Source organism: Podarcis pityusensis, assembly GCF_964106645.2.
Source record: "Podarcis pityusensis genome assembly, chromosome: 12".
NCBI classification, from domain to species: Eukaryota; Metazoa; Chordata; class Lepidosauria; order Squamata; family Lacertidae; genus Podarcis; species Podarcis pityusensis.
Window position 1 is genome coordinate 41,410,635 of NC_138037.1, and position 16,453 is coordinate 41,427,087.

Below are 16,453 nucleotides of genomic sequence, written 5' to 3' on the forward strand. Positions count from 1 at the left end.
CCGCATTAAGGGGGAAAGACTGCAGCCTTGCCTCCCTCCTGCTGAAGCCCAGCCTGCATCTTGCTGAACTTGGCTTTCCTCCAAAGAAGGCAAGCTGCCGCGGCAGGGGGACTTCCAGAGCAATGTGGCCTTTCTGATGCAGGGCAGATTTTGCATTTGGGGGCTTGCATCTTCCCAGGTAAGAGTTGAGTGCACAGCTGAAAGACCAAAACCCAGCCAGTCCATACAATGAGAACTTCTCTTGGTTGTCATTAAAAGTCACTTGGCATTTCTATTACACAGCAACACATCCGCTTGCAGCAGTTCAGACAAGAGAAGAAATCCAATGAGGAAAAGATTTCTGACTCAGCGATCAGCTCCTGAATTACTAGTATATTTTAAAATAAAACCAGATTTTCCTTCAGCCTCCTGCCAGGCTTGGGGGTATTCATGTTAATAATAATAATAATAATAATAATAATAATAATAATAATAATTTTATTATTTATACCACGCCCATCTGGCAGGGTTTCCCCAGCAACTCTGGGCAGCTCCCAACAGAATATTAAAAACACAATCAAACATCAAACAACAGGGCTGCCTTCAGATGTCTTCTAAAAGTCAGATAGTTGTTTATTTCCTTGAAATCTGATGGGAGGGCGTTCCACAGGGCGGGCGCCACTGCCAAGAAGGCCCTCTGCCTGGTTCCCTGTAACCTCACTTCTCACAGAGAGGGAACTGCCAGAAGGTCTTCGGAGCTGGACCTCAATGTCCAGGCTGAATGGTGGGAGTGGAGACGCTCCTTCAGGTATACTGGGCCCAGGCCATTTAGGGCTTTAAAGGTCAGCGCCAACATGCTGAATTGTGCTCGGAAATGTACTGTGAGTCAAAATAGGTCTTTCAAGGCCGGTGTTATGTGTTCTCAGTGGCCACTCCCAGTCACCAGTCTAGCTGTTGCATTCTGGATTAGTTGTAGTTTCCGGGTCACCTTCAAAGTTAGCCCCACCTAGAGCCCATTGCAGTAGTCCAAGAGGGAGATAACCAGAGCGTGCACCACTCTGGCGAGACAGTCCGTGGGCAGGTATGGTCTCAGTCTGCATACCAAATGGAGCTGGTAAACAGCAGCCCTGGACACAGAATTGACCTGCGCCTCCATGGACAGCTGTGAGTCCACAATGACTCCCAGGCTACGCACCTGGTCCTTCAGGGGCACAGTTACCCCATTCAGGACCAGGGAGTCCCCCACACCCATCCACCCCGTCCCCCCAAAACATTTAGGTCCCTGAATGGGACTGATGACATCACAGACTTTCCCATTGTAACAAAATGATGTCACCCCCATAGAACAATGAAATTGTGCCCTATGGGATAGAACAACCCAAAAGCTAATGAACAGGATGAGGAAAGAAGCTAAAATCAGAGAGATGAGACTGACCATCAATGAACTCTTTACAAAGTAGCAGTGCATTCCTAACCATGTTTACTCAGAGGTAAGTTCTATTGAACCCAGTGGGGCCTATTCCTAGGTAAGTGGGGTTAGACTAGCCAAAGTGCTGCTTGTCGGATAAGTCTCCTTTCAGCTCCTATCCCTTCCAGATAAATGACATTAATGAACACTTTAAACGTTTTAATACATCATATCCTCTCTATACCCTTAGGAAGGGATGGTTCTTAAACTTCCAGCCCCTCTCCAAGGCTCCCACTTGCAGGATTGTGACCCTGAATGTCTAATAGGTGGCTCTGCCGGGTTGGAGGCGAAATGATTACTGATGCTTTTCGATAAACAAAAAGAAATAGATGTGAAGTTAAAACAACAGAAGTGAAGTGGGTGGAAAGGAGGAATTGCTGGGGGTTTTTGGCTGTTTTTGCTACCTTTAGAGTTTGGACAAGCGGAAAGCGGCTTGCCCTAAGATAAGAAAAATAAGGTTTTTTTTCCTAACAGGGCAGGCCTGTTGTTTTGGGACTCTGCAGGTAAAAATCTACTGAGGCCATCCCAGAGCCGGGACAGGTGGTTGCTGTTTCTGCTGGAGAAAGTGAGTGAAGGTGGGGGGACTTCACAGCCCTGAGGCCATTATCAGTCTCTCTCTCCTTCTGTGCTTTTAAAGTGAGGAAGAAATAGGTAAAACAAGAAGAAAAGGCTGCTTCCTAGGAGCCTTTTGGCGTGAGGTGGGCTGGGGGTGGGGGGAGCCACCAGATGGTGTGACTTTTCAAAGAAGGTGCCCTTGACCTCCAACCCCCACCCCAAAAACCGACATGCCTCTCATTCTCATCATTAGGTTTGGAAAGGTTTTCCCCCCCCTTTAGTACCGTGGTTCCTAATGTGGGGCCCATGGCCCACAGGTGGGCAATTTGATTTTTAAGGGGGGCAATTCAAAAACGAGTTATTAACAGCGAAAGGCCCTTTAGGCTTCCTCCACGAAGTTCACTTTTTGAATAATAAGAATTATATGTCATGGGGGGGGGGGTTAATCGGGATTTTAGAGATGCTTAGGTAGGTGGGGCATGGCCAAAAAAAAAAAAAAAGGTTGGGAAGCCAGTAACTCTGGATCCCTGCAGCACCAAGGTGAAGACTATTTGCCCGGCTTGCTCCAGGTGGCCCCCCCATCAGAGGCAGTAAAGGGAGATGGGAAAAGGTTTCTCTCAATATTTTCTGTGCTTAGAACTCTGTACCTAAGAAAGGTTGCTCTCAAATATTATCTGCAGTAAATTCCTGTGCTAATCCTGTGCTAATCTTACTTCTGCAAATTTTGGCCAGACAGTTAGCACACCGCCAGTGACTGCTTGCAAAATTTGGCTGACAGGTCAAAAGTTCGTTTCCTGCCTAGCCAGCTAGCAAGAAACCGCTGCTGTTAGCAATAACTAACCAGACCTGCTAAATTTGGCTGGCGGGTCAAAAGTGCAGATTTAACCAGGCCTGCTAAAGAGGCCCCTTTTCCTGTCTTATGCTTACTAATGCAAAGATGAGAAAAGACACGTGTACGAAGGAGAGGGGAGGGAATGTTTAGCAAGCAATAAAATGTGTTTAGCAAGCAAAATAGAAAGACAGGAATGTTTAGCAAGCAATAAAATGTGTTTAGCAAGCAATATAGATGTGCCACGTAAGGGAATAATTTGAGAAGGTATGGGAGGGGGGGGAAGAGTGCTCAGAGAGTATAAGAAAGTTTGCTGAAGTGTCTTGCTTTACAGCCAGTATATTTTCAGGAGCTATCCAGCTGGTTGTCTCTCTGTACAGATATTGTCTCTGTGCACAGATTTCAATAAACTTTTTCTCCAAAGAAGATTTTGCTTTCCTGGTACTTTTGTTCCCTCCAAGGTCCGGGGATGGCGTGGCTGATGGATCCCTAGGTAAATAAGGCTTCATTTCTTTGGGGGCTCGTCCGGGATAAGCCCTCTCCCCAATACGGACCGGAGGGCCAGGCTCAACCAAGGTGAACAGCTCAGCAGCGTTTGCAGGCTTCCGTGCGCACCCCACCTGTTTCGTGGGGGGAGCCAGCCACACTGTTCTGGAGTGGAGACATCTTGTTGAGGGAGAAAAACAAAGAGGACGGCGCCGAGGGGACAGGTCCGCAGCGGAAAAAGGTAAGCCCAAGGGAAAGGGCGTGGGCCCCCAAGGAAAAGGGGGGCGAGGTCTGATCAGCCTCACCTGGTTGGGCAGTAGAGTGCCAGCCACCAGGAATAAGGGGATTGGTTGGGCAGTAGAGTGCCAGCCACCAGGAATAAGGGGATTGGTTGTGCAGTAAAGTGCCACCAGCAAAAATTTGGAACAGAAGAAGGAGGGAAAATTATTTTGGTGTGTTTTGTGTATTGCATGCTGAAATTATTTTGGTGTGTTTAGTGTGTTACATGTTGAAATTATATTGATGTGTTTTGTATGTTGTATGTTGCATGTCAAGATACTCTAGTGGCTGAATTGTCAAGTGTGGGCCAGGGCTTAGTGTCCCCTTGGCCGAGCGATTGTAGGTCTGTTGTGTGTGAAGTATCTGGAAGAAATGGGTTCTGGCCAAAGTAAAAGTACCCCTTTGAAATGCTTTTGGGGATTCAAGCTGATGAGAGGGGAGGATGAGGACATTGTGTAAATTAGATTGGCCCACCCCAAAATAACAAATTGGCCGTCCATCAGGACCCTTGATTTGCAACTCATTAATCCATTATATCAGAACATTTTGAATGTCCACCCTGATCAAATCCCCTACATTTCCACATGGAAGACCAATGTGGAACAGAACCCCCCCCCCCCTCCTGGCTGAAGTCATGCTGCCAAAAAGTCTCAGGCAGCCGTATCTGCTCAGTCAGGAAGACAGGAGGACAACCCCCCAGTCCTCCAGGATTCAGAGAGGGAAGAAGATAAAAGTTTTGATGCCCCACCACCTCATGCCCCGGCAACAGCCCTGGCACCACCCCCGCCACAGGGAACAGATGGCCCAGCCCCCAATCCCGTGGACAATGCATTGGTAGACCTGGGCGAGGATGGAGAAAGGGAGGAACGAGAAGAGGATGGTGAGGATGAGGGATTTGTAAAAAGATTAGTTAAGTTGATAGGTGATAATAAGAACAGGCAGAACGTTTGAGAAAGTATGTGGAACCTTATGCAGGAGAAGTGGACGTCAGTCCCCATATGTTAAAAACAGCGGGATGTGTAGGGGAACAGAGAAGAAAGTGGCAGAAAGAGTGGGGAAGGCAGTGAAAAGAGTGACCCTCCATAGGGCACATAAAACACAGGAGGAGGGCGCGGCCAGAGTGATGCCTCTCCATAGAGTGTATGACCCTCCAGCCCCCACGGGACCTAACGGGGTGGTGCCCAATAGAACTTATACAGTTCAACATGTCCCCTTCTCTAGTGCAGATGTTTGTAATTGGAAGAACCAAAACCCTTCATTTGAAGAAAACCCTGCCAAAATCATTAAGCTGTTTGAGGGAATTTTTTTTAAAACATACAACCCCACTTTTTATGATGTGCAATATTTGATGGATGCCCTGCTAGCTACAGAGGAGGAGGATAGGCGAATTCATGCTGAAGCCCGAGCACACATGAGAGCGCAGGGGGCAGGAGATCAAGCTGTTGCAACAGGATATCCTGAAACTACACTGAATTGGGATTATCAGACCATTGAAGGGCAAAATACCCTCACCACTTATCGCCAGAATGTCTTAAATGGCATGAGGAGGGCAGCCAGAAAACCCACCAACTTTGTGGAGGCCAGAGAAATAGTGCAAGGAACAGAGGAGGCCCCTGGAGCCTACTTAAAGAAGCTGAAGGAAGCCTACCGCCAGTATATCCATGCCCCTATCATAAAAACTGCCTTTGTAGCCCAAGCAGCGCCCGATATTTGCCGAAAAATCCAGATGGGCCACACCCTGAAATGGATGTTAGAAAATAGCCCAAACCACTTATAATCAGAGAGAGGAAGAGGCCCAGAAGAAAAAAGGAGAAGTACCAGGCAAAGAAGTTGATGGCCCTGAAGACGGGAGGTCCACCATTAGAAGAAGAAGAGGAGGGCGAGGCCGCTTAGGAAAGAGTCAGCGTGCCATCTGCCGAAAGGCACCTATTTCCTCTCCCAGGCTAAAATGAGGAAATGTCAGATGCTACTACATCTGCGTTAAAAATTCCAAGTCACCACAGCCCTCAACCCAGCTGCCCTATTACCGGTAGGAGTAGGTGAGGAGCCCACGCATGACTGCATTGAAGTAATGGATGAGGTGTATTCTAGCAGGCCTGACCTTAAAGATGAAGCAGACCCCCAGTGGCCATCATGGTTTATGGATGGAAGCAGCTTCATTGAGGCTGGACACCGGAAGGCAGGTTATGCAGTGGTAGCCCTGGAAGACCAGGTGATCGAAGCAAAGTCACTCCCGCCTGGAACATCGGCCCAGCTGGCAGAGCTAACTGCGCTTACCAGAGCCCTGAGCCTGGCAAAGGGACAGAAGATAAACATTTATACAGATTCTAAGTATGCATTCCTGACTTTACATGCCCATGGAGCCTTATGGAAAGAAAGAGGTTTGCTTACCTCCAGAGGAAGCCAGGTGGCCCACCCACAAGCCTTGTTGAACCTTCTGGATGCTGTATGGGAGCCCGAGGCAGTGGCAGTTATCCATTGTTATGGACACAAGACTGGACCAGGAGAAGTGGCCAGAGGAAACCGATTGGCAGACAGAGTGGCCAAGGAAGCAGCCCAAGAACTGGCCCCCGCCTCGGTTATTGGAGCACTGGTCCCAGAAGAAAATTTTAAGCACCACTGACAAGCCAGCTTATACGAAGCAGGAAAGGGACACTGCAGACGCTCAGGAGCTGACATTGTCCAAAGAAGGATGGTACCTTACCCCTGATGACAGGATATGGATTCCAGAGTCCCTTTCTCGGCAGGTTACTCAGAGATACCATGATTCAACCCACATAGGACCAGATGCTACAACCAAGCAGCTGGAGAAATGCTTCTATATAGCCCACCTCTACCAACTGGCAGCCCAGGTTTCCAGGAAATGCCTGCTATGTCAAAAGAATAACCCCAGAACCGGACCACTAGCTCCCCCAGGAGTTCAGCACAGTGGAACTGCACCTATGGAAGATCTTGTCGTGGACTTTACTGAATTACCCCATTGTGGACTACACCGCTACCTGCTGGTGGCAGTGTGCACCTACACCGGATGGGCCGAAGCATGGCCAACAAAGACTGAAAAGGCATTTGAAGTAACCAGGTGCCTGCTTAGGGAAATCATCCCTCGCTATGGATTGCCAAGGTCCATAGGATCTGACAATGGACCAGCATTTGTTCATGCAGTCCTACAGGGACTGGCAAAAGCGCTCCAGATCAACTGGAAGCTGCATACTGCTTATAGACCCCAGAGTTCTGGAAAGGTAGAGAGAATGAACAGGACTCTAAAGAATCAGCTGTCCAAGCTGACGCAGGAAACCGGGTCTAATTGGGTGACCATGTTGCCCTTGGCATTACTCAGGGTCCGCAGTCTCCCGTCAAAGCGAACCCACCTGTCACCCTTTGAAATTGTGCTTGGGAGACCGGTCCCATATGTCAGAATGTTGTCCCCACATGCTGGTCAGGATATGCAATTGAATAATTAAGTCCAGATATTCTTCCGAGTTTTCTTTTGTCTCGACAGGTGGACCCAGGCTCGCAACCCCTGTGTGTTGGCTGCATCAGTTCGAGCCAGGTGATGAAGTGTGGGTAAACGATTGGGCACGGACGCAGCTACAACCGTGCTGGAACCTTATACCGTCCTGCTCTCCACACCCACCGCCGTGAAATTCGCCGGCATCACCCCTTGGGTCCACCACACCAGAGTGACCACTATAGATTGAACTGTGCAGTTAAATCCTGATTGACCCCTTCGGCTGACCATCTCCAGACCCTCCGCTGATGACCGCTCTGCTGATATATCTCAACGCACAGCTGAAGAAATGGATGGGAGGGACGCCCGCGGGCAGCGTCCCCAACGTGAAAACCCGTGCCGGGACTGATCCAGGAAGTCCACCAGGACATTTAATACTTTCATAAGGACTTTCTCTTTTCCTTTTTTCTGTTATATTCTGTATTGATTTGCTCTATGCCCCACAGCCCTGACCCTACCGAGCCATACCGCCCTTACTGGCCTGCTGGCCTCTGCTACGACTGGTTCGTCTTGCCGGTGGTAAGAGATGGCGTGCTCATTGACTACTGGAAACAGGGGTTTGATGAGGTTACTATACCAACCTCATCTGATGGACCAGGTTCTAATCTTAATCCAGGCGTTAGATGGGACGGAACCTATCTTAATGCAAGTATTGCAGGGGTGGGAGCCTTAACCAGGTGTGCATTGAAATTGCTAAACAAGTGCCAGTAAGAATTGCCACCCCAAGATTTCAGCTTCCATATGCTCTGGTCAGTAGGGAGGCAGCACGAGAGTTCAATCCACCCAACAGGGTTAGTATGGTGATAGGCCCAATAATGCTTCTATTGCTTTTTTGCTTTTGTATTCCCTGCTTGATGCAATGCTTGCAGAATATGATGGGAAAGATGATGTCTCGCATGATGGGACCTCGCGTGATTGCTGTAATGAGAGAATATAGACCCCTACCCCAGAACGAATCTAAGTAATAGATTGTTCAAAAGAAGAGGAGGGAGTAAAGGGAGATGGGAAAAGGTTTCTCTCAATATTTTCTGTGCTTAGAACTCTGTACCTAAGAAAGGTTGCTCTCAAATATTATCTGCAGTAAATTCCTGTGCTAATCCTGTGCTAATCTTACTTCTGCAAATTTTGGCCAGACAGTTAGCACACCGCCAGTGACTGCTTGCAAAATTTGGCTGACAGGTCAAAAGTTCGTTTCCTGCCTAGCCAGCTAGCAAGAAACCGCTGCTGTTAGCAATAACTAACCAGACCTGCTAAATTTGGCTGGCGGGTCAAAAGTGCAGATTTAACCAGGCCTGCTAAAGAGGCCCCTTTTCCTGTCTTATGCTTACTAATGCAAAGATGAGAAAAGACACGTGTACGAAGGAGAGGGGAGGGAATGTTTAGCAAGCAATAAAATGTGTTTAGCAAGCAAAATAGAAAGACAGGAATGTTTAGCAAGCAATAAAATGTGTTTAGCAAGCAATATAGATGTGCCACGTAAGGGAATAATTTGAGAAGGTATGGGAGGGGGGAAGAGTGCTCAGAGAGTATAAGAAAGTTTGCTGAAGTGTCTTGCTTTACAGCCAGTATATTTTCAGGAGCTATCCAGCTGGTTGTCTCTCTGTACAGATATTGTCTCTGTGCACAGATTTCAATAAACTTTTTCTCCAAAGAAGATTTTGCTTTCCTGGTACTTTTGTTCCCTCCAAGGTCCGGGGATGGCGTGGCTGATGGATCCCTAGGTAAATAAGGCTTCAGCATCTTTTTATCCCTCTCCCCCGCACCTCCAAAGGGGAGACAGAGAGAGGTGAGTGTGGGGTGGCGGGTGGCATGTAGAGCCATCGTGGCCCCGGGAAAGCCCTCTTTCGATGGGGTGCATGTTTGTGCTTTGGGGGGGGCACGACCACACTTTGGTGGGAAGACAGAGGGAAAAAGAGTGTGTGTGTGTGCGCGCGCGTATGCATATATATAATACATATATGTTTGTGTGTGAAGTGCTTTTTCCTCAAAAAATGTTTAGGGGTACTCTCATTTTCCCACTCATATTGCAGTACTGCCCCTCAATGAGGCCAAACTTAGATTCACAAAATGTTTAGGGTATGCGTACCCCTGCGTACCTGCAGAAAAAAGCACCGTGCGTGTATGTGTGTATATACATCTATATGTGTGTGTGTCTGTGTGTATATATATATATATATATATATATATACTGTGTGTGTGTGTGTGTGTGTGTGTGTGTGTGTAGCGTTTCTTGTACACTGTAGGGTGACACCGGCTGTCTGTCCCCCCTTCCCCTTCCCCTGCTTGCGGGAAGGCGGCGGCGGGCGGGGGGGCGGCAAGGCAGAGCGGCAGGCGGGGAAGCCATTGCCTGCTTAATAGTTGCTGTTGCAGCACTTCCGCTTCTCTCCCCGCGAGAGAGACACGAGTGGCCAGGCCCAGCCGCACCGAGGAGGAGCGCCAGACACAAAGGGAGAGAGGTAGGGGGAGAGGGGGCGCCCCGACTCTCACCCTCGACGGGCGCAGACGCCCCCGCCGCGCCTGGCCTCCCCCCGAGGGCGCGGAGGAGGGCGGCGGGGGCTTGGGGGCTTCCCGGGGGGGGGGGGAGGGAGCCGAGAGGAGATGGCAGCGGGGGGAGGGAGGGAGACCCGGGTGGGCAGAGGAGACGTCGGGGCGGGTAGGGAGTATTTGGGGGGAGGAGAGCTGACAGGTCTCGCCCCGCACCCCTGGGAGCCGGGGGAGGCCGGAGGGTGCGCGGACGGGGGGGGGGCAGGTTTCTCTCCCCTCCCCACCCCGTCTTGCAAACCGAGAAGGATGAGGTGGTGGGGAGGGAGGCGTGTTGTTTTGGGGGGTGGGGAAGGGTAGTAAAACAAAAGCCAAGGGGGGGCGTTTAGAAGTAGAGGAGGAAGAAGGGGCTGGGAGCCCCTTGAGGAGTAGCTAGCTGCTCCCCCCCCCCCCAAGTTGGAGGGGGGTATACTCTATAGACACCCCCTGCCCACAATACCGATTCCTCTTTCGCACCCACTACGGATTTCTCCTCTCCCCCCTCCAGGGCATTCCCCTTTTTCCTGGGTCATCTCTGCCCCCCCCCCCAGTCCCTAATTACTAGTCCCCATTATGCACCTTCTGAAAAGTATTCCCCCCCCCCAACCCTCACTTCCTGTGGTGGTGAGTTTTCCACCTCACCTCTTTCAGCAGCCTCCCAGTTTTTCCTAGTACCCCCCCCCCCGAATTTCTTACTTCGCCCCAACCTTGTAGAATACCAATGTTTCCACCACTCTCTAGCCTCTGTTATCTGACCCCTTTATCTCCGTGTGTCGTGGATGCTATTTGGAGGGGGAAAGCAGGGGGTCGGAGGGGGTCCTGTGTGAAAGGGTTAGAGGCGGCATGTAAGGAAATTGCTTCGTCTCCCTAATCCCAGTTTCCCCTTTTATTAATTATTATGGTCTGCGCGTCCCCCTCGCCCAGAGAGGAGCTGGCACTAAATGTTGCTGAAACTTGTGGGTGGGGGCTTCTCTTTGAATCTATTCATTCTTTCTCCCTGCAAAGAGAAGTAGAAAATGTTTTCTAAGAGCTTGACCCAAGACCCCCGTGGCTCCTTGTCCAAGTGTTAACTGTTCCCCGTTTCCCTCTCTCCCCTCCCCCCCCCCCGTTCCCACTCCAGGTTTGGGGTACGTAGTGTGGGGTAGCTATGTCGGATGACGATTCGAGGGCCAGCACTAGCTCTTCCTCATCTTCGTCCTCCAACCAACAGACCGAGAAAGAGACAAGCACACCTAAGAAGAAGGAAAGTAAAGTCAGCATGAGTAAAAATTCCAAGCTGCTTTCCACCAGTGCCAAGAGGTGAGATTGTCCATAGCATTCTCTTCCTTATAGTTGTTGCGATGGCTTTTCTTCACTAAATACCTTTCTGGCGTATGCTCTTTCTGCAAAACAATTACAGCCCACCCCCCATCAACATTATTGCCCACTCCCCAAGTGCATTATTTTTGTTTTAAAGAATCTCAGTTTTTTTACCTAACCATACCTCTAACCTTCTTCTTGAAACTTGTCATTATCACCTGTATCCGCCAGCAGAAAAGTTCAGAGCCCGTGACTTCAAACCAAGAGTACCTCAATTCCTGCTTTGCTACCAACTTACTGCGTAGCCTTGGGCAAAACTCTTAATTTCTTCACAAGCTTTCCTGGTGGATGGTGACCGTAGTCAGTGTGCAGTAGTGTGATGTAGATTAATTAAGATTTGGTATCTGCATTGAGTTCATCCAATTAGGTGTTAAAATAGTAGTCTCCCAGGGAGAAAAAAATGCTACTTTCTATCGTTGCTCGCATTTAGAGTCGATCTTTTCTTTTTTTCAAATTCATCACAATTCAGCTTTCAAACTTTGATGCAAAAGATCACTGTTGCTTCAATAAGACGAGTGTTCTTATTGAAAACGTACAAATCTCACCCTTATGCTTATGAACCTCCTTGTGTAGCTGGGATTTGAATTGGTATTTCCAAAAAATTGTCTGATGGGTCCAGCGCTCTCCATCTTGTTTCTACTGAAATTAAGGTGTCACATTGGTATGGAAAGAGGAGGAGCCTTTCATGAGGAATTTTACAGAGGAGAGGGCACACACTAGTATTTGTATTGACTGCTAATTAATTTTGGGGAGGAAGAAACAAACAGAAAAATGTCCTTACTTTTGCTGCTTAGTGATAAAAATCAGTGGGAATTTTGTTGCTAACATCATTGATGTTTGGATCTTTTCTGTTGTGGTTAGTGAAGGGGAACTCTGTACTATTTATTCTCTCATACCTGTGATGGCATTAAGGTGACCCAATTGGTATGTCATTTGTTTCTGCTTCTTCTGTGGGGATCTAGTATGTTTCACTGCACAGAATGCTAGACTTGACCGAAAGTTGGCATGAGTTTTGGACTCATTAATTTGAGCAAAACAGCGTCTTTTGCCCTGTGTTTCTGACTATAAAGCAGGTATAATAGTTGCAGTGTTATGAAGATCACTAAGGTTTGGAAATAATGGACCTGGATCGACCTTAGTAGATTTATGTAGCTTGCCCTTTATCCCTATCAATAGTTTTTTTGTGTGTGGATGTTACTTGGGAAAGTCATACTGCTTTCATCTCTTGAATTCCCTGTGTAAGATTTGCCTTCTCTTTTGGTTTCTTGCTGTAGGATTCAGAAGGAGTTGGCTGACATCACCTTAGATCCACCTCCCAACTGCAGGTATGTGTTGATCCATCTTTTCTAATGGCTGGACTACGTGTTGCAATTAAGTGTGGCTACCTCCAACCTCTATTGCCTTCCATGTTTAGTTAAATAAGGCACGTGACACGGCATGATATCATTGCACTCTGTGTTTTCCTACATGCAGTTGTTGGCTGCTGCTTGCAGAAGGGCAGGGAAATGAATGCATCTTACCAGTTAAATGCAGGACGTTTTGTGGGGTGGCAGCTACCGCACCTACGATGGTAATGAGGAAGACTGGAGAGCACTTGACGGGTTATTACTTCTAAATACAATTTTTGGTTCTGAAATGTTGATGCAGAGTATATTTTCCGAATGGCTTGGAATAATTCCTTATGGCCTTTGAGGCTCAGGAGGTGAATTCCAGATGTGAATATTCTGTTTCTTGTGCTTATTTTTATTGTACTTCAGAAGTAATTGCATTAGGAGTGGATTGCATCATTGGTTGTCATGCTGTGTGAATGTATATATATTTCTGTGGCTGGGCAGTTGTGAAGGATATGAAAATGCACGTTCCCGTCACCTCTTTTGCATTTATAGGTATCATTCCAAATTGCATCATGCTTATTATTGCATTCAATTTGTGGGGGGGACGGGGACGGAAGACCTGTTGCTGCTTTTTCAAGTTGTTATGCCTCTGCGCCGTGCAGTGCTGCATGCAATAGGAGCGAGATTTGAGTTCCTAGCTCAGCATATGCACCTTAAGAGCATGCATGTAATCTGGTGAAAGCACACCCCGGGGGATGTCGTTGCCTTTTATAAAATGAGTGTTTGAGCTGTGTGTTAAAAGATTTAGACACTTTCTGAAAGTACCTGCTAAGCTGCTTCTTAGGTTATCACTTAGCTTTTGTAGCCCCTGAGCATTTAGATATGGGGTAATACAGTATAGATGGTCCGTGCTTGCCCCTTGTTAATTAAACAGGAAGGCTACTTTCAGCACATGCTGTCACAGTTGAGGCTGCTGTTTCTAGAGAGCATCTTTATCTGTCCAGGCTGCTAATAACCACTTTCGAGCCAGTTGCTATTGATGGTGGCAGCCGGTGAAACGATCCGTCTTTTAGAACACTTAGGGTGGAGCTTGCTTCCTCTACCTGCAAGACGTTCCCATTCCTTTATGACTGCTCCAGCAAGCAAATGATGCGACTGTTAAAGTTTCATTTTAAAATCCAGCCATCACGTGAAGAAACTGGGAGGAAAATATGTGAGGAGAGCAGAGGTCTGGGCTTAACGAAGGGCTGCCCTGTTTATTTAACAGGATCAGCTAAAGACGTATTTCCTTCTATTGGCCGAAGTCCCCATTGCAACGGGATCAGGAACATTATCAGTGACTGATGCCTGGATGAAAGAGGGGAGATGACTGATACAAATGTATTATGATGTTAAAGATTTTTAGTCGTTGGTGTTTGATAAGAGAGACTTTAAAAACATGCATGACAAATGGCTTTGTCTTGTTGCTGAAGCTTCATGCGGTTTAAATTAATCATGGTTGTGAATTTGCTATGTGGGTTTTTGGAATCTGCTGTTCTCAGTGTTGCATTCTTGTTAATGGTTTCGCTCTTACCCTGCCTGATCGAAGTGTATGTCCAAATCATCCAAGTAATCTCGCAACAGTTATCTCTCTCTAAACAGCTTGTATATGAACTTGGTGCCTTTCAGGGCTATGCTAGCAAATTACCTTGTCAGAATATAATGACTGTAGATGTGGTTTCTTATTTCACTAGTGCAGTCCACCGGGAATCATAAACTTTGAGGCACAATACAGAGATGTTTGCTTTGCTCAAGCCTTTTGAGGGGCAAAAATTGGTTTATGCTACAAGGACTTTAAACTACCTGGTGATCAGAGGAATCTTGCACTTCAAATCGTATATGTGAGCAGAAGTTTGGATGTTTTCAAGTTTCTTTTTCCTGTGGATTGTGTTGAACTTGAGAGAAGTATGCTAGCCTTGATTTGGCTCATAATTGGTAGTGAGAGGAGGAGGAAGTGGGGGGGGGGACCTAGAAACCTTGAATCTTGAGTTTTAGAGTAACTTCATTGTTGGCACTTATTTGCTTGGGGGCACAAAATTGTGTCTCAAAACATTGTTCTCTCTTCATTCGCATCTTAAATCCGTTATGAAAATGACGGCATCTTTTGGGGATGTGTTTGCTTTGTCACACAAAATAATATTTTAAAGTATTTTGTAGATGCATGGATATGTTCTCGTGGAACAGAGCCATTTCTCTAGCCCGTGTAGGTGTTGCATTAAAATCACAGGCACAGCACAGGCTACAACAGATTTATGTATCACGTGTGAAAATAGCCTATGTGTTGCCATTTCCTAACACAGGAGTAACCTTTGCGGTGCACCCCCTGACCATTGGTCATGTTGGCTGGTGCTGATGGGAGTTGGAGTTAACAACATCTGGAGGGTAACACATTGACTACCCCTGCCTTTATGTATTCAGTGTGAATCCAGCTGTTAGCTGATGCTGTGGGAAAGATCCATACCTTTATACCAGTAGCATTGGCCTGGCAAGGTTGCTTTCTCCTAGTCTCATGCTGCTCTCATTCAGGATTGGAGACTGCTGTAGCGGCCCATTACAGATGTGAGAAATGCACAATTTTTTTTAGGATTTTGCAGTGTGATCTTTAGTGCCGCTATGATTTCAGAGGACGTAGAGCCAAAAAGCTCCTTGTTGTCTTTTTAAAGACAGAATGGAATCACATTTCACCCCACCTAAGCTGCTACAGCATAGCTGCATGCCCTGAATATTATTGGTGACGGGGGGGCCTGTAGGTTTATTCCTCATATACTTTTTGCTTCTTCTATGAGTTTTCCCAACAAGGACCTTAAAGCTTTCTGTGAGCCCATGATGTCCTGCATCTCCCCTTTCATTTGATGTGTTTGCCTTCAGGACAAGGTTGAGCACTGCCAGTGAACCGGCTGCCTGTGTTTTGTCTTGGCTACGCTCGAGAAAGCTTGGATTGTTGCTTTTGTTCCTCGAGGGGGCTCACCGTGAAGCCCCCTGCCATAGGCTGCTTTCACAAGTGACACTAAGAATGCCTTTTTGTCCCTCGCACTTGTGGATATGGTTAATGTGGGAAACGGTCCCTTTTAATTTGAGTGGTAATCTTTGGAGCTGCTAAATTCAAAGGATCTGGCGGACGGGCATTATCTTATTCCTAGGAACAAATATAGTCTTTAAAATGCACCATCACATCAGTTGCTGTTTGGTTTGAGAAGTATACATTCAGCCTCTCACCGTCCGTGATAACTACAGACAAAGTATTTGGAGGAGAGCAGAGATGATAATATATGGGCATACATAGTGAAGGTTGCATGTGGTGCTGTAACTGTGCAGGCATGGGAAATGTGTGAAAACTGCTGAAGCAGTTCCTGTGAAAGTGGCCATTTGCTTCTGGCAGTGGCTCAATCCTTCTTTTGTCAGGTTTTATGTATATGTTTAGGGACGCGGGTGGCGCTGTGGGTTAAACCACAGAGTCTAGGACTTGCCGATCAGAAGGTCGGCAGTTCGAATCCCCGCAGCGGGGTGTGCTCCCGTTGCTCGGTCCCAGCGCCTGCCAACCTAGCAGTTCGAAAGCACCCCTGGGTGCAAGTAGATAAATAGGGACCGCTTACTAGCGGGAAGGTAAACGGCGTTCCGTGTGCTGCGCTGGCTTGCCAGATGCAGCTTGTCACGCTGGCCATGTGACCCGGAAGTGCCTTCGGACAGCGCTGGCCCCCGGCCTCTTAAGTGAGATGGGCGCACAACCCTAGAGTTGGACACGACTGGCCCGTACGGGCAGGGGTACCTTTACCTTTTACCAGCGGGAAGGTAAATGGCGTTTCCATGTGCTGCTCTGGTTCACCAGAAGCGGCTTAGTCATGCTGGCCACATGACCCGGAAGCTGTACGCCGGCTCCCTCAGCCAATAAAGCGAGATGAACACCGCAACCCCAGAGTCAGTCATGACTGGACCTAATGGTCAGGGGTCCCTTTACCTTTATGTATATGTTTGATGGTACAGTCAGACCTCAGTTCCCAAACGGCTCCGTTTTGGAATGTTTCGGCTGGCTCCCGGACACCAAAAATCCGGAAGTAAATGTTTCTAACATTTTCAGAAGCCGAACGTCCAACACATCT

The 16,453-nt window shown here is 47.7% G+C and overlaps 1 protein-coding gene across 1 annotated transcript in view; it reads left to right on the top strand.

The window, feature by feature from the left end:
- Nucleotides 1-9,401: 9,401 nt before the first annotated feature.
- The window catches only part of UBE2E1 (ubiquitin conjugating enzyme E2 E1), a 57,850-nt gene continuing 50,798 nt past the window's right edge, over nt 9,402-16,453 (top strand). The window contains exons 1-3 of the mRNA XM_080975107.1: nt 9,402-9,560; nt 10,745-10,923; nt 12,258-12,308. Of these exons, the coding sequence (XP_080831233.1) occupies nt 10,772-10,923; nt 12,258-12,308 (203 nt within the window). The 5' untranslated portion in view covers nt 9,402-9,560; nt 10,745-10,771. The remainder of the gene's footprint in view (nt 9,561-10,744; nt 10,924-12,257; nt 12,309-16,453) is intronic.